Raw genomic sequence first — 22,686 nt, 5'->3', positions numbered from 1 at the left:
ATTTTAAAATGTATTTACACAGGACGGCATTTGTTGGAAAATTAATCAGTTAATTATGAAAACAAAACCAGTTACCTATAGTATTATATAGAAAGGCAAAGAAGAAGCTGGCTGCACATGTAAATAAATAAATAAATATAAATATAGATTGGACGGCATTTTTTTTAGTACATTACATAAAATACAAAGCACTACAAGTAACTTATTAAGGCCATTGGGCACAATGATCAAAACATCCACCAGTTCTGCCAAATAACCAACCACAAATGCCCAAGATATTCCATGGTAGTACCACAAACCTCCTGGTATATCTCAAATTACAAAATACCTGTTTCAAGACAGAACAAAAATTAAACTAACTGTTATGGTTAAATAAATTTAAAGAACTACAAATGTATAAACAAGTACACAAGTATTACTTTAAAAAGCACAATAGTTCAAATTAAAAGGCAGGTTAACATCAAATTTAGAAGCAAACCATCATTCAGATTAAAATTTCAACAACAGAAAGAATGTATCATCATGTTTATGTTTACAATCCAAAGAATTGACGACTGACTATTTGTACCCTAACCAGTAACTTTTCCTGCACTTTCAAATTTGGTGGCTGTGGAGAAATCATAAAGGACGAACCATTCATCTTTACCTATTCTATTTCTCGTTTACATTTTCATTTTCATCATTTAAACTGTCTGATGTGCAAGTATTTCTACTTAATTATTCAGTACTGTTACAAAGATTGAATTTGTTTTTAAATAAAACAATTCTAACAATAAACTCCATCAAAACTGTATAAATGGTTGAATATTATCATAAAAGAGTAGTGCAAATACAATAAAGTCATCACTGTAATATTTCATATAAAATTTAAGTTTTAAAAATTAGGTTCCTAAACTGTTATTAAAACTGAATAACTAACAATTCATTAAAAAAAAATTATTGCATTTTTTAATGCATAGTTTTTTTTTTTAAAGTAATAATATTAGAAAGGCATCATCATTGGAAACAACTCGGCAAGACCTAAAGACTGAAATACAAAGAGAACCAAATGGAACCTTTGAAAGCTCAGTAAGAGGTAGGTTATTCATTTTGATTTTTACCCATTTACACCGATGTGTGTTAGCACTGTATACTCAGTACTTTCCCGAGTCCTGTCAAAAAATATCACAGGTATGTTACTTGGGTGGGATTCGCACCCACAATCCTTGCAATTCTAGAGCAGTGTCTTACCAACTACACTACCGAGGTTGCCCGGTAGCTAGAGGCAGTTCGAATCCTATGTTTTGGCAGCAGGTACCGCAACGATAGGTAGGTTATCATACAACAGCATGAAACATTGCGGTAATGTATTAACACTATTGAGGACAAATTTGTTCCCAATATATTGTATATGGTACCCGAGGCAAAATTTTCAGAACAAAGAGTGTCAGTCTGATTTCCACCCATGAAAATCTGATTTTCAAAAGGCACTAAATGTTTTTGCATTAATGCTTCAGTGTTAACCAACTGGATCAAAGCAACCATTAATGCAACAATGTTAATCAACCAAATGGCAGTTTTAAAGATGAATTCATAAATACCCCAGACAGTTTCGCTATTCCTAATAATTCTGTTTAACGTTTTTTAACAAAAGGGCATGTATGAATGGGAATAAAAGAGCAGTGACTCGTTCTTAAACGACCGTTTAAAACCTTGCAGGGTTGTGGCTGGGTGATAAACACGGCCACGACCCTGCCTGTTTTAAACGGCCGTTTAAGACCTCGTCGCTACCCTTTTATTCCCTTATTTATCCCAAGCCTCAACCTCATAGAGTAGCTTAAGCACAAAAGGTACCTATTTATGAGCACTATAAGAAAGATTATGCTCGCCAGAATAAGGTCACAAGACAAAATATCATGAGAGACTGGGTCATTCGCCATCCTACTTTGCACAAAATTGTTTTCAAACCCTGGGTAAAAATAAAAACCTGGGTAAAAATAACCTGGGTAAAATCCTGGAAAAACCATGGGTAAAACCTTGGCTGAACAAGTATTTATAACTGGCAGTTGCTAACTCCAGACATCTGCAATAACCTTGATGTTTTTTAATGGTTCCATACAAAGACAATCTGCAAACCTAAAGGCAATGCTGTATGTTGCATATCATTTCCTCCTACTTATCCTTCCGTTGATCGATGGTCTTTGTCTCAATAGTATCATCCTCCCCTTTATCTCCAAGTCGTAAGGGCGGGGTCAGCATGTCCCATATCCTGACATTACCGTCATCGCTGCAGCTCACAATACGGTCACCAGAAACCTGAGTAAAGAAAAGTGAGATTACTGTCGGGAAACCATGGGTAGAAAATGATAGGCAGATCAGGGATATTGGATGCTGCCTTCTCGGCTAAAACTAACGTGGGCTGGATTTCATGGGGCTGTGAAAGATATAAGTTCTTTTGTCCACAGAATGTTAATTTACAGGCAAAATTATTAAGAAATGTACAATCAAAGTCACATGTGAGAATTTGAGCTGAAACAGCAAAATACTGTCACAGGTTTTTAACAGTGGGTTTTGTATCGATCCATATTTATAGGGAGGTGACAGTGGGTATTGCATTTCTCCGCAGCATTCCTGAACGAAAAACACCAATCTTTAAAAATCTGAGAAATAATTCACGCATGAATCATTTCTCCGATTCAAATGTTTTTGTGTGAACAATTTTCCAAACCATATGACTTCAAAGGAAATCCTTTCTCAGAATAGTTTATACAATCACCAGCTACAGTGCCTCTCACAAAGTAAGATTTTATAGTAATTAATTTTTGCAGGACTTGCCAATCTATGACCCTAACTTAAGAGTTTTTCAAATTTGTTCATCTGAAAATTAAAAGATTAGTTTGTATTCAGAGATTTTTCTGCAGATTTAGGGAGAGTTGGCAACTCTGAAAGAGTATCCACACAGAGGAAAGAGCAACGAGGATGAACTGTTGCGAGTTCCAGTTAACCCTTGCTCACCGGGACAATATATATAGGTCTTTATCTCAATGCTTTACTGCAATGAATGCTATGCCTTATCTTCAACCTTTTCCACGAAAAAAAAACCCAAAATATTGAGAGAGTCACTTTTAGGGCCGACTCGAACAGAAGTAGAACTAATCACAAGTGAGTATGAGGAAACCAGGGAGACGAGGTTAGATAAAGGTGTGAGAAATATGGCGCTCATTGACCTCAAATTATCCAGTGTTTACCGCCGCTAGACAAACCCGACACATTTGTCTTGAAAGGGATGCGTATTACAGCTGGATATTTCTGGATTTGCCAGTTTAGATTACCGCAGAAAGCTTGATGAATCTGCCATATGCAAGTTGTTTTTTAAATCCACACCGACTTTAAAAAAAGGTGAGTACGGCACAAATTTAATAGAGTTCATTCCATTTTGAGGCAGAAATGGTTCCCAATGTTTTGGCAGCTGATTGAACGGTGCTTTGTAAACCCTACCAAGGTGCTTGTATAAATGATTCTCATGACTCATAAATTGTGAAATGTTTTAAAACATTGATGAGAACTGCACTTTGCTACTATTAAAGCTTGTGTTTGTCATCCAATCAGATCACTAGAACCAAACTGAGGCAGGTAGGTAGATTAGTCTGGTGCTTTGAAAACCAGTGTCCATGATTGTTACTCCATACAGCTAGGGATAATGAAAAAAAATACTCTTTCCGTTCACAAAGCTGTGTTCTAAGCCCAGAGCTGTTTTTTAATTTTTAAAACTTTGGTGTGATCCTCGGCTATAGGGCAGTTACAGCTTTCTGACTTGCACCCCAGAACAAAATTGATTACAAAATAGAAAGATTGGCAGTATAGGGCTGTAGCTCATGTGTTAGAGCACCAGCATGTTTATCCGGAGCTAGCAGATTCCAATCCTGCCCTAGAACATTTTTCTTCGTTTAACCCAACATTTCCTCTGTGGTTTATTTTTATTTGACACTCAAACAGACGAGAAGACATGTTGCTAGCTTAAACTTCATGTGACGTAACTGTTTGTCTGGTCTCTCCATGTTATATGGGCACCCTTTAAACATGGCAAAAAGTATGTATGATCATTGAGCAAATAACCATGGCAAAAAATTAATATCATAAATCATCAACTTCGGTGAACACGCCTATATACACATGATAGCATAATTGGTGAAAATCAGAGGGGGTTTGCCCTAGAGGTTTGGCTGACTTCATTACGGGGGTCGGAGTGGGGGGAGATTGGTGGGGATCGTTCCACTAGATTCTCAGTTGAGAGATTGCAAGTTTTTGGGACTGGTGTGAACTTGTATCGCTTCGATCTACATGACGTTTTGATGGATGAATAAGGTGACAGAACTTGTCAACACGTTGTTGATTGCAGCCAAACATGATTAAGCATGCCATCATGTGATGAAAGGAATCGCCCGCCGATTAAAATCCAACCGATTTCTACTTTTGATTTCTGGTCCGAGGGGGCAGAACGTTTGATGAGCAGCGAAAAGTTCACATCGACAGTTACCCCCGCTTTGATGACATCCATCAACAGCTGGGGGTAGCCGATTACATTCACACATTAGTACAAGTTCCATTTTACCTTTCCACTGAGCCTGCTTAAGAGATTTAGAAAAGTACAAGTTTTTAGAGTTAAGGGATTTGCGGTTTGGAGGAGAGAGAGAGTGGCTTCCTTCAAAGCAGGTATTTTTCTCTAGATAAATAACTTCAGACAAATAGATGGAAATGTCATTGAAAAACTATCGCTTAAAGGGAAGGTACATGTTTGGTAATTGTCGAAGACCAGTCTTCTCACTTGGTGTATCCCAACATAAGCATTAAATAACAAGCCTGTGAACATTTGAGCTAAATTGGGCATCAAAGTTGCAAGAAAATTATGAGAGAAAAAACACCCTTGTTGGACGAATTTGTGTGCTTTCAGACTTCTGGCTAGAAGTCTTTCATTTTTTTGTGAGAAATTACCTCTTTCTCAAAATCTATGCTACTTCAGAGGGAGCCGTTTCTCACACTGTTTTATACTAACAGTTCTCCAATGCTCGTTATCCAGTCAGTTTTTAAGTTAACATTTGTTTTGAGTAACTAACAAATGTGTACCTTCCCTTTAAAACCATTGGACACTTTCCGGAAAACAGTATTGTCCAAAGGCCCAAACTTTGTGTATCACAACTTATATAAGTAGGATTTGAAACTTTGCATGGTGGAAGTAAGATATAGGAAAGTTTGCGGTAACACCATGTAATAACAATCTCTCAATGAGTTGGGGTGGTTCTGAAAAGAACCGTTGGATTAACTCGACGTTTCCATCAGTATGCTCTGATCGTCTTCTGGAGTATAAAATAATAAACCTGTGAAAGTTTAGGCTCAATCGGTCATCGGAGTTGGGAGAAAACAACGGGAAAACCCACCCTTGTTTCCGCACGTTTTGCCGTGTCAAGACATGTGTTTAAAATAAATCCATAATTCTCGATATCGACAATTAATAATTGTTTTAATGTTTTCTCAAAAAGTAAAGCATTTCATGGAATAGTATTTCAAGAGAAGTCTTTCACCATTACCTTCTGTAAACCCTTGTAAGTTATTTGTAAATCTGTGAACTTTTTTCTTTTTTTTCTGTTCCGAGTATATAATGGCTTTAATGTGCTAAACCTGTTTGATTATACTTTTTTGAGTAGAACATGCAGGCTACATTACAGGTAGACACTAAAACTCACCACTGAGTATGGTAAACAAATACATGTATAAACCAACCAGAATTCTTATATCAGAACAAAATAAATCTGTTGTAGTTTTCAAGACAAATATCCAAAATGTTCCGTGTATTACTGAGTTTCATTGAAAACCTTCCCACGAGGAAATATTAATTTGTATTTTTCTGAGTTATCCAGCAGCAATTTCAAGAAACGACAATGGCCTATTGTCATCTGGCAGCTTCATTAATCAAATGGGTGGGACGACGACGACTGGAGCGATTGGTAGTAAACCAAACAGGAAGGGAACCATCTATTGATGATTAAATGATCTCTAGTTCATTATGATGGATGGCATCGTACACGGACCACACTAATCACCAGATTAACAATTGTATTGTTACTAGATTATCTTTGTCATGAGCGCAATGGGGGTACATATGGAAACCTTTTTAAAGCAGGATTTGTGTTTTGTGTTGTGTGGTGGCGTTAGGGAAGGGACAAGGGAAGCTGAGAGGGCAGTAATTGAAAAGCCATCCATTGCAAGCCCCCCCCCCCCCTTATCAAGCCACCATCAATCAGTTCTCATACATGACAGGTTGCAACATCTTTAAAACACATTGGATTTTATTGCCTAAACTTCATTCTTTTTTTTTCAAAGGGATGAGGCCTATTGAAAAACACGTTGATACAGAGTTTTGCACGCATTTTCTTACGGATGTGGTTTGCGGGATACTATCATGCTTTATTTTTTACCCTTTCTAAAGAATTTGTCTCCAACTTGAACAAATAATGCCTTGTGTGGGGTAGATGCCCCCAAAATGCTTAATAACATGTTCTTCTTATTTCAAGAATACCCTTTTTAGCAGTGTATGCATGTCGATGATCAATAAATCACAAATGATCAATCCAATCAATTAAAGACAGTTGATTAACACCTGTTGATGTTTTCCTAAATGTGCTTGAACTTGTCCCGGATTATTAGTGCATGCATTACCCCTTCCCCTTCAAGGATATATCAAGTTTGCATCAGGTTTGCAACTTTTCTTTAAAAGATAACATCTCAACAAACATGGTCGAGGTGCATAGCTTGTCTCGCCGCATCCAAACAAACTGGAGTTTAGCAGAATCAGAAAATTCCATGCTTGCCCCTCATGCCTCTGCACAAACGTAGCTGAGGCGTCAAACAAGCTAAGCGCAGAACAAAATATACTTTAATCCTGTTATCAGAGGGAAAGCTGAAAGTCTTGGAAATGGAGCGCGCTCCATCTGCAAGGGCTGTATGACAAATCAGTCTTAATCCAAGTTGCCCCACCCTATCCATGTCTTCTATCTTAATTAGCGCAGATGAGCCCAGATATGTTACAGTGGGCACTCGGCGGGCTACAGATAAGAAGGACTGAGTCAGGGGATACAACTCTCCTGAGAAAGGCTTTCAGTGTCACTAACCTAAGCAAGGGTACAGAGGGGACCTTATTTAGCCAGTCAAACTGTAATATGCTCTATGTAAAAATCACCCATATGTCACAACCAAAAAATGAAAGTATGCTGTTAGTTGCATTTGCGAAGCTGCCGCTGGCATGCTGATACTTAGAAGGGCTGTTTCTTTAAAATCAAGCTAAGGTACAGCACTGGTAATATTTGAAAAATGTCTACTCTCTTTGAACCAAGATAAGATACATCATCGATGTTTGAATGAATGCTGCCTGTGGCATGCTTACTCTCTTTGAATCATATGCCAATACAGACATGGCCACTTGAATTTCAGAAAGGCCGCACTGTCTGGATGTTATTTTAGTCCTCTAAAATAACTCACTATCCTAAGGTTGATCAGTGTTTGTGAGTATCTGAATTGATGGCTACAGCTACAACTGTTGATGATGGTGTTGCTAAGGACATCCATGCTTCAGCGCAGGTCGACTCAGAACTAGCCATAGCCGATGCTGTAGTAGCCACCAATTTGGACCAAGCCTCACCAACACTGAACTAAAATAACAAAGGGTTGGTACAACCACACCAAACAAATCTCAGTCTACTTATTTTGCATTTTTCTCCACAATAATACGCTTCAATTTAGTAGTCCAAGTTTAAAAGCTGTTTGACTTACCCTAACATCCCGTACAGATCCTTTATGTCCATGCAGCGCCCTCACACAGGTCATACTGTGCAGGTCCCATTCTTTGATTGAACCATCACTGTGGAGAAACGAGAAGAAAACACACATTCAATGTTTATAGGTTACATCATAGGGACTGTGGTCCTTGCTCTATTGGTTACATGAGGCAAAGACAACAAGTCTCGAACCAATCACACAGCATTTGTCACATAAGTTTCTTGGTGATGAAATGACATTGCCCCGAGTGCTATGGGAGTGTTGCTTTTGCACACAGTGCAGTTGGTTGCCTCAAAGTTGCATACAGAAATTGACTAAAGGCAATGCCTGAAGAAAGCATCTACTGTAAACAGTAATCTCACACATCCTTCATAACTAAACGTACCTAAAACTTAAAAGTGAGCCCCCAAAAAAACCCACATGGATTTCTTTCCACATTATCAATGAAAAACAACACCATTCAGATATCCAGGACATTCTTGGGCTAGAATAGGCGCTGTCTAGTGACCGATTTCATCTTGGCTTTCATCTAACAAATGAAAACATCTCCAGCCGGGCAACTTCTCATTCATATTCAAGTTATGTGTCTTTACGACAAGCTGCACATAAATAATGTCTTGAATTTTCACCAACAGTGTTTACAATAAAGTATCTTAAAGGAAGCCTCCATCATCCAAACTCCATTTGTAAAAGCATCTGCAATTCTCTCACAGAAACCTGAGAACCGATTCATAAATCCCAGATTCAAATGTTTTTGAGTGACAAATAATATTTTCCCAAACATACAACTCCAAAAGGTACCCCTTTTCAAAATACTTCATACAATCAACAGCTGAAGTGCTTCTCAGCGAAGACGTTTTTATGGTCATTCATTTTTTGAGTAGTTACCGACAATCTACATGTATGACCCTAGCTTTAAAATACAACACCCTGCAGAGAGGCACACTTGCCTCTTTTTTTTTTTTTTTTTTTTTACATGTATGCCCTCAAGAATTTATCCACTGATTGTTTCCACACAGCACTTACATGGTAGTATAGGACAAGAATTAGAACAGAATTCACACAGGAAGTGACGTCAAAGTTCAAAAAAGAAACATTCTGAGAATGATTGTGGTTCATTAAATACTTCACCACGCTTTTTAAACTGTTTTATTCACACAAACAATTATCAAATTTCTAAAAAAACAAATCATCCATTTATAATCGAGGGAGCTCAAGATTTAGGCTCCGATATTTTGGAAGTACCTTTCCTTTAAAGCTGAAGGGTTACTAGGCCCTAGCAAAGGGACTACAGGGGTCAGTGACATCCAGCGTTGTGTGGGCACATACACCCGGGGGTCAGCCTAAGCAATGGCACACCGCCAGCAAAACACACCGAGACATCCTTCTCTCCACGAGCCCATAAAACAGGCACGAAACGAGCGGAAGGGGGACAGTGTACAATCGTAAATGTTTATATCTTGTGCAAACTTTGAGGACCGGATGACATTGACTATGAAGAATTAAGTGCCATTATTCATCACAGGGATACGGCCTGACGAGTCTTGTCGAAGAGGGAAGAGAGAGTCGACGGACCGGGTACCCCCAGGAACAGTTCGGCGGCACTTGATTCAAACTGACGGAACTAAACAAACTCGGTGATTTACAACAAATCATCTTGAGGTCTCATAACAAGCAAAGATCTTTTGAAGAGAGTGGTGGGGGGATCTGGGTACGGGATCAGGCTGGCACCCCTTTCCATGGATCACGACAGAAAAACAGGCTGCAAAATCATTCAAAACACAAAGCATTATAATTGCATCACCAGATCCCATAAAACCAAACTTGAGGACTTTTAATGAGTGCTGACACTTTTGACTTTTTGCACTTCATAAAAGCCAACACAGCTCATCAGAGATATTGTCACATGGTGTCACTGCAAATCTAGCACACAAGCCTGAGGAAATATGTAAATAAGAGTGCTAAATGAATTAGAAACACCAGGGTTAATCCCTTCCACACAAAAATGAACTGCCTAATGCTGATAAATTGGACCTACAGCTTTTGTCCCATTAGGACAAACCTAATAATATCGTAAAGCATCTTGCTCAAGGACACTACTGTCAAGACCAGAATTCGAACCCACACTCGTCCGATTAGAACCACCAGAGCTTGAGTCCGGTGCTCTTAACCTTAAAGACAATGGACACTATTGGTAATTGTCAAAGACTAGTCTTCAAAGTTAATGTACCTCAACATATGCATAAAATAACAAGCCTGTGAAAATTTGAGCTCAATAGGTCGTCGAAGTTGCGAGATATTAATGAAAGAAAAAACACCCTTGTAGCACCATTGTCACAGAAAGTTGTGTGCCTTCAGATGCTTAATTTTGAGACCTCAATTTCTAAATCTGAGGTCTCAAAATCGAATTCATGGAAATTTACTTCTTCCTCGAAAACTACTTCACTTCAGAGGGAGCCATTTCTCACAATGTTTTATACTATCAACCTCTCCCCATTACTCATAATCAAGCAAGGTTTTATGGTAATAATTAATTTGAGTAATTAGCAATAGTGTCCACTGCCTTTAAGTCTGATGTAGTTCCACTATAAGCCTTAGTCGTTTCACACAAACTGGCTCCACGGATTACCAGAAGACCTTAGGAAGTTTAATTGAACTCGTTTTTCTTTGATGATTAACGCACAAAAGTTACAATTTAACTTTGCTTTTACACATGTTCTTCAAAAACTAAGGTCTTCTCAGAATTAAAAGACCCCATCAAAATAAATGCTTTTAAATGGGTAATTTGGTGGCAAACTACACACAAATGTATGTCAGCTTTTGAGTTGACAGAAGCGGAAAATTTGTGCATGCAGCTGATGCATGCGTGGTGATGCAATGACTTACCAATAGGATAGTCCAGCCATCAAGCATCTTTATTACAGGCACTGGACACTATTGGTTATTACTCCCAAAAATTGTTAGCATAAAAACCTACTTGGTAAAAAGCAGTGGAGATCTGATGATAGCAAGGGATGATAGTATAAAACATAGTGAGAAACGGCTCCTTCTAAAGTAACGTAGTTTTCGAAAAATAATAACAAATAACAAGAAAGAGGTATTTTCTCACTCAAATATTAAAAGACTTCAGGCCTGAAACTTTCATTAGGCATCTGAAAGCACAGAAATTTGTGCAACAATGGTGTTTTTCTCTTTATTCTCTTTCAACTTTTGTATTTTATGCATATGTTGGAACACACCCAGTGAGATTACTTGTACGTATTTGACAATTACCAAAGGTGTTCAGTGTCTTTAATGCAACAAATAACAGTATCCTTTGTCTTTCAGGAAGCATGTACACAGTTAGATCATTTAGCATTGAATCCGAGAAGGTAATCAACCACGATACATATCAAACATATATCAATCACATCATAATCGGTTTAGCGGTTCTTCCTCCATGCATCATTTCAATCCCAAGGAGTCATATAAACATCATCCCCCTGGTCTCTCTCGCAATTTACGACAATCCTTTATAATGATCAACCCTTAACACAAATCAAAAACTCAGAATTTAATTTATCATTCTTCAAACCCAGAGTGCGCTGCCGCTGTCGTAGCCGACACCCTAACAACCAAAACACATCGACCTGTATCGAGTTACGATATTTTAAGGGTAAGGCACAAACCCAAATCAACACTCTTGCGGTTTCACAACCAGGGCTATAAATTGTTGCCAGTGTAAAAATAAAAACTCAAATGAAAGAAACTTTACATCCAAGATGGTTTCTGCAAAGTAAAAAAAAAAGCTGTCACAGAAAGGGGTTAAGGAATGAGAAGGAAGTCATCTTTGGGGGGAAGTTCACATGGATTCAAATTCACAGAAGCATTCATCTTGCAAATAAATCTGTGATCGAGTGAAACTGTATGGGAGTTCAGGTAAAGTGCGTAATTTATTGGGGTTTTGCAGTCATCCCGAACCACCTTAGGAAATGGCTTTTTCCCTGCAATTATGACATTTGTCAGTGGACCCAATAAAAGGTGACGGAATGTCAGTATGGGGTCTCGAGTGGAACACTTTCACCTGGACAGTTCATTTGTAACAATTGTCATCCATCAAAAAAGTCAATGTTTTATTAAGTTTTGCTAATGGTATGGTTCAGTGTAAGTTACAATCCAATTTAACAAATTTACAACAAAGGGTGCAAAACGCTGACAAGAATGTCAAGCTCAGCGAGACCTGTTTAACAAATGAGAGTGTAACTAATAATAAAACACCTGTAGCGACAAACTTTATGTCAAGAGTCAGTTAGTAACCAGGTACCTTAGTTGGTTTTTAACTTTTCAGATTAAAAGGTAGGGTCATAGATTGGTACATACTCAGAAAATTCAAGACCAAAAAAAACTTGTAAGGTGAGAAGCACTGCAGCTTTTGATAAAGTACTTGGAGAAAGGATTCCCCTTAAAGACCCTGGACACTATTGGTAATTGTCAAAGACCAGTCTTCTCACTTGGCGTATCTCAACATATACATAAAATAACAAACCTGTGAAAATTTGAGCTCAATTGGTCGTCGAAGTTGCAATGAAATAATGAAAGGAAAAAACACCTTGTCACACGAAGTCTAGTGCTTTCAGATGCTTGATTTCGAGACCTCAAGTTCTAAATCTGAGATCTCGAAATCAAATTTGCAGAAAATTACTTCTTTCTTGAAAACTACGTCACTTCAGAGGGAGCCGATTCTCACAATTTTTATACTATCAACCTCTCCCCATTACTCGTTACCAAGTAAGGTTTTATGCTTTTGAGTAAAAATTACCAATAGTGTCCACTGCCTTTAAGCATTTGAATCTGAGTATACGATTCATTCATGAATCCTATACTCAGATTTCTGAGAGTTGGTGTCCGCTCGCAAATGCTGTGACAAGAGATGCAGTTGGTACCCACTTTCACCTCGCCAAACACACAGTTGTTTGCTGCTTTCTCAGCAAGTAGACGCTGTTTTCAGATTACACTTTCACAGGTGACTTTAATCGCATCTGTCTTGAAAATTTCGCTTACGAATCAGCATTACGCTGGCAAACCAATCCATGACCCTACCTTTTAAAGGATGGATGAAGATACCCTTCCCCATAAAATCTAAGATGTACCTTCCCTTTAAGTGTCAAAACAGGTGACTGACCTGACACAAGGAGCTAGTACCTGTATTCCTCATTCTCTCCATTGTTAAGTAAACTGGACATTTCTCATGCCAGGGCTTTGTGAGTAAACCAGTCATCTTTGACAAATGATTTTGTCCACGCTTCTTGAAGGTAGTGTAAATGGGTGGTTGACACTGCTTAGACAGTTTGGCGTAAGTACGCTGGGAACACTGAGGGTCAATAGTGTGGTGTGGGCTGGCCAGAACCAGGGTCACTAGAGGTCAAGTGGAGTAGTATTGGAGATGAGCCAAAAAGGGAGAAAGGGAAAAAAAGATGAACAGAAAGTCAGCACAGTTAAAAACGATCTCCTAGAAAAATTAATTCGAAAATCTTACCAATCAATAAAAATTACCACTAGTAGACAGAAGGAGAAGAAAGCCAATGTGAGAATTAAAAAAAAAAAAAAAAATCAGAAAGAATAATATGAAACAGCAATTAATTAAGGTGGAGGCAAAAACAAGAAGGTTAGCCTTTGATGTTATTTTATTACAGTAAGGGTCATAAATTGGTTGTTGTCTCCATAATGCTGACTTACAGGCAACATTATAAACAAAGATAATAAAAGTAACATGTGAAAGTTTTAGATGAAAAAAAAAGCAAAAGATTGTCTCAGTATTTTCACAAGAATACCAAACCCATCCACATTTAGTGAGGTACAAGTTGATACCAACCACATCTCTAGCCGCAGCATTGGCGAACAGACACCAACCCTTAGTAATCTGGGAAGCGATTCATTCATGAATTGTTTCTCAGACTCAAATGTTTTGGGGTAATAATTATCAAAACCATTTTACCTTCAAGGGAATCTTTTCTCAAACTAAATTATAATACCAACGGCTGCTGTGCTTCTCACACAGCAACTTTTTATGGTATATTTGTTTGCAGTGTTTACCAATTTATGGCCTACCTACCTACCTACCTATGGCCCTATCTTTTTAGCTTTTCAAACTAGCTACGATGGTTAACATGAATGAATGAAAATCAGCAGCAATCAGCAGTGCCAATCTGATGATGGTATTGGACAACTAACACTTGATAGATGCTAAAATCGGGGATAAAGAATAGTAATTTTGGTTTTACCCACTATACACTGACATGTGTCAGCACTGTATACTCTGTACTTTATTCCCGAGTTCTGTGAAAAAAATCACAGGCATATTACTCGGGTGGGATTCTAACCCACGACCTTTGCAATTCAAGAGCAGTGTCATACCAACTAGACTACCGAGATTGCCCGGTAGCTAAAGGCAGTTGGAATCCTATATTATAAAGTAGTATCTGGTAACAAAGTTCTATAACATACCCCATTTTAACATACCCAGAGAACAGACCTGAGGGGATTATCTGTTTTATAAACAGAATAAAACAGTTAAAATGTTATAAAAGTTTTATAAACAGAATAAAACATTTAAAATTTTAAGTGACGAATAAAGCCAAAATGGGGATACAACAACATTTTTGATGAGAACAGTCCAAGAAAATCTAGACAAATGCGTTTAGGGAAACATTTTAAAAACAGCGACTGCCCTTGCACAGAAAAAAGGGACAAAATTAAGGAGAGGGGAAAATAAGTCCATCAACAAAATAGTTTAAAAGTGGAATTCCAAAGGCATTTCGATCCTGACAGAATTTGAAAACATTCGAAAGTGAAAACTAACAGGGTGCTAAGGGGTCAATACCATGGGGGTGATGCCAAGGGCCAGACATAGGGTCATCAGAGGTCAAAATGGGAGGTAACTGGAGTCAAGCCAAATAGAAGATGGGTGACATATTTTTTCCTTTTTTTGGGGGGGGGGGGACAGATGCAAGCATATTTTTGGAGAAGAAATACCCCAACATATTCCTATCACCATTATGTTTTTAATTTTTAAGGTGATTTTCAAACACGTAAGCCTGTGGTGGTATTTTTTGCAGGATGTTATATCAGACACCACAAAAGTGAGATTTAAGGTTCACAAACCTACATTTATAAATACCCCAGACAGTTTCTCTACTCCTATTGGTGGAGAGCGTGTCATGCGGGGGTGTTTTTAATAGGTTGATATTAACCAGTGTTTATAACCGGCTGGCTTCCGCGTGTCAGGTGCGCAAGATTATCACGCAATTCATAGCTATTAGTAACAGCGCGTAACCTACTTCTAAGCACGCGCATGTAATCTATTTCTAAGCGCGCGGCGTACACACAACCCAGTCGCAACAGACTCTTCACAAAGTTTTTGAAAAAAATATTTCAAACCTCGAATTTTCAACTGTCAAAGTGTCTGAAATTGTATTTTTGTAACGTTATTTAACAAAAGGGCATTTATGAATGGGAATAAAAGAGTAGTGACTCGTTCTTAAATGTCCGTTTAAAACCTTGCAGGGTCGTTGCCATGCGCTAAAGGCCCTCGTCTTCGGCTCAAGCCTTTATCACACGGCGACTCGACCCTGCCGGCTTTAAACGCTACCCTTTTATTCCCTTAGTACTAATACTGAAGAAAAAAAAATAACTGATCGATCAGTTGTAAACCTGTTTCTTGGGGAGCTCACGTACACATCCTGTCAAACAAAGCTTAACAATTCAATACAACTACAAAATTACAAAGATAGACAACTGCAATAATATCAAAGAAGATTTGGGGTTGAATAAAGGAAATTTGACTACAGCAGGATTTGAACATGCGACCTCCTGATTAACGTGCCAGCGCTCTAAAAACTGAGCTATCAAACCCCAAAGTTTGTGGTCTCCCTTTTGTTTTTAAACTCTTCGTTCGGGGTGCAAGTCAGAAGCAATACAACCCTTGTGATTTATTATTTAATATCAAAGAAGGTAAGATAAAACAATAATAATGTTGACTTCAATCAAACGACAAGGTTACTAATATTTGGTGGTGAAAGTCCTTACTATGGGAATTTGGCATATTCTACAATGGAAAAAGACTGAAAATTAGTATTTTATTTTATAAGTCCCATTTGAAATAAGGCAGGAAACACCCCCACAAGCAGACGCCAGACTAGTTCTAGCCCAATGTGGCACACTATCAGACAAACTGACAATAGTAATTACAAGATGAAGCACAGAAGGGGGGTACCAGACCTCTGAATAACCATGATATGGCTGTTTTGTCCAAACAATTTTAACCAACTATAAATTTGATCATTAGCGTCACTGTCTTCAGGCTGCACTGTCTGGCATTAGAATACTCCCATTCATTGTCTCAATTAAGTTCTTGAAAGCAAGCAGAGTCTCCAGCCTGACGTTTTGTCACAACCATTTACCTAAACATCTAAATATATCATTATCTTCAAGGAGGCCTGTAATTTCTCATCAGAGATCTTGTCCAAATATTCACATCTTTTTGGTGAAAACACTTAAGAGGTCAGTTCAACTGGAGGGGTCCTTCGAACCGCAAGTTTCTTGATTACTTTTAATGACCCGAGTGATAGCTAAGGTAGGTGAGAAATTAACCAAATCCCTTGTTGCTTGGCCAAACCACACTGCCCTCTTCCTCTAATCAAACAGCCTTCCTGGTCTAAGATGACCCAGTCTTTAAAGGCACTGGACACCTTAGGTAATGGTCAAAAACCAGTACAGACCGTATCATTCAAATACCTGCCCACAACATGGTGCGGGTAGGTATCTACATTCAAACCGGGGACCCATAACAAAAGGGACAATGGGTCCACGGTTGCTATCACAAAGGAATACAATGGGGTCAGTCTACGTTTGCTATCACAAAGAGTTGAACAAAGGAGGGTCACCGATTCAATTGCTGTTTACACACTTGTGTGTGTGCGCGTGAAAGCTATCTGAGAATGCTAAGTGCTGCGTGCTTCATTGATGTACGTGTTAAGACGTGCACACAGCCTGCCCTATCATGGTCACTTTCATAGCAACAAAAGGGTTATTTGAAATGGTTTATTTGCACTTGGTGTATCCCAACATTATATATAAAATAACAAATCTGTGAAAATTTGGACTCGATTGGTCATCAAAGTTCCAAGAGAATAATGATAGAAACAATACCCTTTTTGCACAAAATTGTGTGCTTTCAGAAGCCTAATAAAAGGCTTCAGACCTGACGTGTTTTAATATTTGAGTGAGAAATTACCTCTTTCTCAAACACTACGTTATTAAATTCAGAGGGAGCCATTTCTCACAATGTTGTATACTATCAACAGCGTTCCATTGCTCATTACCAAGTAAGTTTTTATGCTTACAATTATTTTGAGTTATTACAAGTAGTATCTAGTACCTTTAAGATGTGGAGCCATCAGAGAGGGGGCCCTCTTACCCTGATAACACCCACACCAATTCCCTGAAACTATCGGTCATCATTAGGCCATCCACTGGGTGCTCAGTGAAGGTGTTCAGGACAGCGTATTTCATCCTGGGACAACAAAAGATGAATGCAGACTTCCTGAAACAACTACCAAGGTGTCTGCCTCATGTCACAAGTGTCACAATCTTTTATTGCCGGGTCTGCTCCTATGGTTTGGGGTTTATGATGACTGCATTGGGGGTGACTTGCTGTTCCCCTGTCTCTGCTCCCCCTTGTCTCACCTTGAGTAGACTTTATGGAGAAACAAAGTTTCTGTCCCAGGCACATCTTTGTGATATCTTCAAGGCAAAGGTTTACTATTGGTAACAGAATTGGATTTCAAAATGGGGATTTCCTGAAAATTAAGTTTGTTGAAAAGCTTCATTTCGCAAAGACACTGACAGACAGGAAGCATGTTTCGGGCATGTTGTTCTAAAACATTACATATGTTAACAAACACAACAGGTTGATATCCTTGTTTTAGTTATTATTGGTTTTTTGTTTGTCCTTTTAATAAAACCATTTTATTAGGACAGACCAATTCATGTTTAAGGTGAGTTTTGCAAATATATTTTGTAAGTGTAAAATAATACTAACAACATTTATAAAGCGCGTTTTCCCAAGGATGCAAAGCGCTCCGAGAATGACCAAGAAAAAACATCAGCAATGGGAATGAAACCAGAAACCAAGTGGAAAACCACTGCCAGGCCCAGCCTGCAAGCATTCGAGTAGAGAAGAGAGTCCAGCTAAAGCCGGGCTTCAGATCATTATCTAACACACCCATATCCGAAAATGAATGTCTTCTGTGAAATGTTTTTCAAAGTCTTCTTTTTGTCCCGCCCTTTTATTCCGGGCGGCTTATATTCTGAATGGTACACAAACTTATAGTTTTTAGTAGAAAAAATCCTCAGATTGAGATGATAGGAGTCCAAGTCGTGGTTCTAGTAAATGATCTCATACATATCCTTGCCAATATTTTGAATTGCTGTGTATCTTTCCTATGAATCAAACTTTAAGACCGTGCCAACCTTTTGAATTTTGTCTTCCGCTCCTTTTCCTCATATACTGAGCACAGTCTTTCCTCAGAAATATCAGGAAAACAATTACCACAGGGTGCACCGTTCTCATTTCAGAAAAATAGTTCTTTCTCTCTTGTATTAAGTAAGAAATGACAGTCAAAAAACGCCAAAACACTTTTTTGGGAACATTCAAAAGTCGCATTTAGGCGATATTTTGAAATTATAATTTGTCAACATACTTCTTATGAACTTAAATCTCGCAAGACAAAAACGCAGAGTTTGAAAACTGATTTCACTTGAAAACATATAAGGGAGTTTTTTTCTTTTTTCTTGTGACTCCAATGGACCTTAAACTTTCACAGGTTCGTAATTTAATGAGCATGTTGGGTCACACTAAGCAGGGAAACTGGGGTCGCTTTCACAAAGAGAGTCCTAACTTAGGACTAGTCTAGTCCTAACTTGGGACTAGTCCTAGGACAATTTAGGAGTTATACAAAATTTAAGGCAAGTCCTAAGTTAGGACTCGTCCTAATTTAAGATAAGACTAGTCTTAACTCTTTGTGGAAATCCACCCCTGGGGTCGATTTCACAAAGAGTTAAGACTAGTCTTATCTCTAGTTAGGACGAGTTACTCGTCCTAACTTAGGACTAGCCATACGTTTGTTATATCTCCTAGAACTAGTCCTAAGTTAGGACTAGTCCCAACTCTTTGTGAAATCGACCCCTCGTCTTTGACAACTTCCAATGCTGGCTCCGGGCTTTAAAGAAAACAGAGTCACATCGTATTTTCAGTAAGGAAATCATGACCATCTGAAGGAAGCCAATCAGTGAATCCTAGCCTCAAGATTGACCTACTTTGGAAAACACTCTCAAAAAGCAGGGAATAGTACTTATCATTGGCGTAACATGTATTTAGTGCAATACTGAGAAATGTTTCAAAAGAAGAAAACAAAAAAACATACAATTATAACGGAAAGCCAGTTTGTAGTTTTCAGACAGTATATTATTTTGGTATGAAGAAGGACTTTCATTGAACAAAAAAGTTCTGCTTTTCACCCTTAAAGCCCACTACAAATATAACTGGTAAGCAGAGTCATGTTGCATTTTCCAGAGCAGAATTTGTTACCACGTTAGGAAAACTTTCACTTAATCTTAACTTAAGAAGTGACACACTTTAAGAAAAAGCTTTGGTTTTGATGAAATATCATGGGAGTTTATGGTGTAATACTAAGATAATTACAAAACAAAACCATGCAGACAAATAACAATAGAAAACAGCACTGTATATAGCTCTATGAGGGAACAAAATAGCTACGGTCCGAATGAGGCATTACGCTTAGATTCACCTTCTCCCGACACCCACAAAAACTATGCTTCCTGTCAACCCTCAAAGAACCATGAAATGCCCGGCGGTTGCCGCCAACCAAATCCAACCAAGTCCCTAAAGAACCAGGGGTAGAAGATTGTGTACAACTCCCTCCACAGATATTCCAAACCACAAATGGTTTGGCCAGTGCATATACATGGATGCAACTAATTTAGTCCAAATCCAACCAATTAATATTCATTTTCCCAGAGGGCCACAACGAGAGTGGGGGAAAATACCACCAAGTCATTCACCCGTAATCCTTTAAGTAAACTTGGCTTTATTTGGCTAAATATATATGTCTTTAACATCTGGCCGTGCAATTGATATTTATTTCATAATTTTGTTGTTGTCCCTGGAGCCGCGTCCAATCACATTATCTAAAACAACGTTTGGAATCGATACTTCTGATAAGTTCAAGTAGGGATGAATCAGCTTCTATTCAGTGACGGTAAATTAGTAAAGTTTATAAATTTAGAAAAAAAATTAAATCAACTGCCAGGTTTTCCTGAATGGATATCTGGAAATGAAGTGAGAAGAAGCATGATTTTGAATAATTTTTTAAGTGGATCTTGGGTTTTGACCAGGGCCCCATTTTCACTGAGCTGTTTAAGAATTGTAAATGTTGCTTTATAATTTACTGCTAAGCAACAATAGGTAGGACAACAGTCAAAGATGTGACATGGTATTTTGACTGGTACCCTTATTCTGGAGAGCATAATTTTTTTTTGCTAAGTTAGGTTGTTCTTAAGCAAGTAGAAACCACTTTCGGTCCCCAAAAAACGTAGTGTGCACACACAGGGGGTCTAGACTGCTTGGACCAAAAATTGCATCCAGTAGTTTCCATTTTTACACTAATTTTGAAACTGAGGTTTTCCCAACAAATCTGGGTTTTGTCTAAAAAATAAATTGTGTATTGTTTGATCCATAAGCCTACTTATTTATCAGGAGTACTCCCATTGGTAAGAGATCAATCAAAGTATAATGAACAATTTAATCTCGAAAGTTGCCTAATAAGGCGACTTTTGGAGATTCTATTTTCCATGGTGTCCATTTATGAATACTGCTGCTGGAGATACGGTTGGTACCCGGTATCACCTCACTGGGTGTGAATGGATTCAACATTCTTGATAAAAAATACTGATAAAATTTCCTTGTATCTGTCTGATGATTTTGCTTATAAATCCACATAACATTGACAACAACAACAAAATCTACCTTTAAGAAGTCTTGTAATTTCATTACTGCAAAAACAATTCCTATCTTCTTGGAAAAGAACAAATTCAGAGCAAGGCTAAAAGTGTTCAAGGCCGCGAAGGGTTGCACTTTCCCAAAAAGGTAAACCAGAAATATGAATTCCGAGGAAGTCTCTTTCACTCCTGTTATGTCAGAATGGAGAAAATGCATATAACATGGGAAATCTCTGTTTCCTTTCCCAGCTAGGGAAACGTGTATCACCCACACACAAAAATGGATCAAAGGTAAGACATTTGCGTAAGATTGATGCTAAGTCAGGATTTATGATTTAAAAAAGAGTTGATTCTGATTCAGACCTGTTGAATTGACAGCTTCTTCTCAATGCAGGATGAACCCTCCCATCTTGGCATAAAGTCTTTCTCTCAACACGTCTTGGTTATTGGAGAGAGTTGGGGGGGTGGTGGGTTGAGGAGGTCTTCAGTAGGCAGTGGGTGCAACGAGGCCAAAATGTTGTAGAGGGCTTTTAAAGGAGATTGTAGTCTATCTTAGATGATGGGATGATGGGAATGCACAGATTTGTACGTAGTGCACAGATAAGGGCCAATGAACGATGCCTCTCAAGCCTGAACATCTGACGTCACACTTCGAGGCTCGTGAATTACGCCAGAGAGTGGCCTTGGGCCAACCTCAATACACATGGTATGGAACTCGCAATCATTTTGCAGTCAAATTAAAACATTTATAATTATTATGGATGTACATGTACTGTTATACATGTACCTTGTATCCAATGATACATGTACCTTGTTCTGGAAAGGCACGAGGAAAGGGGACCAGTCTACCTCCTTTTGACCTCTTTCCAGGGCACTCTTCCAGGATGGTGCCATGCGCATACATATTGTCTTTTACCAGTGTATCTGCACACTTAATAAAGAAAATTTGTATACTTTTTGGGACCCTTTTTATGCTACCCTTGACAAAATTTGAGACAAACAACAAGTATATAAAGCAGGGGAAACAGCTACACACACTCACACTTTGTGCTACTTTTTACACAAAGCGTAGTTCGGTTCTTCACGAGCTCATTTGAAATTTCATAACATACTTCATCCATTTGTTAAGAACAACAGGATTTAATTGTTTTAGAGGACAAGGTAATTTTTATTTTGCAAAGGGCAACTCCATTGACAAAATCTTCAAGTCTATGAGACACTTTTTAAAGGGCACCAAGGCCAAAACCATCGCAACATATGCCCGGAGCCTCCATTGCCTAAGTAGTGTATTGGGTCTTAATGAGACAATATATTTGAAGATAATGATGGTAGAAAGCTTCCCTTCAAGTATTACTTGCTGAGGTGCTGCAGTTTTTGAGAAATGAGTGCAAAAATTTCACACCCCAAATTTTGCGTCTCAGTGATACAAAAATTGTTTTAGCGAAGCGATGGATATTTGCAACTCTCCTTGAAAACATTGCTCTCAGATTTTCACATTGTTGTTCTCAAAAACTTGTCAACTACTAAAGCTGAAACTTCTACAGATAAATTTCATCACATACATCTTCATGAGTGGGGATTCATGTCATGGCCAAAAAATTGGTGTACAAAGGGTATCAAACCCCTTATTTTAAGACAACGTAAATTATCTTGACCAAGTTACAACTTCATGGTGTAAATGCTAGGAAGACGACACCCTATCAGTTGGACTGACAACTAGAATTGCATCATACATGTCTTAGATGGTAGAATCTCTTGGGTAGAAGGAGAAACCAAGGATTCACAGTCCCCAATGAGTTGTCAGGAATGATAAATTACCCA

The 22,686-nt window shown here is 38.3% G+C and overlaps 1 protein-coding gene across 2 annotated transcripts in view; it reads right to left on the bottom strand.

Annotated features, from left to right (window-relative positions):
- Positions 1–1,735: 1,735 nt before the first annotated feature.
- Positions 1,736–22,686, bottom strand: part of LOC117301177 — a 55,235-nt gene continuing 34,284 nt past the window's right edge. For both annotated transcript variants that reach the window (XM_033785089.1, XM_033785081.1), the window contains exons 18-19: positions 7,804–7,891; positions 1,736–2,295 (exon numbers count right to left, since the gene is read on the bottom strand). In XM_033785089.1, the coding sequence (XP_033640980.1) occupies positions 2,152–2,295; positions 7,804–7,891 (232 nt within the window). In that variant the 3' untranslated portion in view covers positions 1,736–2,151. The remainder of the gene's footprint in view (positions 2,296–7,803; positions 7,892–22,686) is intronic.

This window comes from Asterias rubens, chromosome 1 (assembly GCF_902459465.1).
Source record: "Asterias rubens chromosome 1, eAstRub1.3, whole genome shotgun sequence".
NCBI lineage: Eukaryota > Metazoa > Echinodermata > Asteroidea > Forcipulatida > Asteriidae > Asterias > Asterias rubens.
Note: the sequence above shows the minus strand (reverse complement) of the source record. Positions and strands in the feature narration are given on the sequence as shown.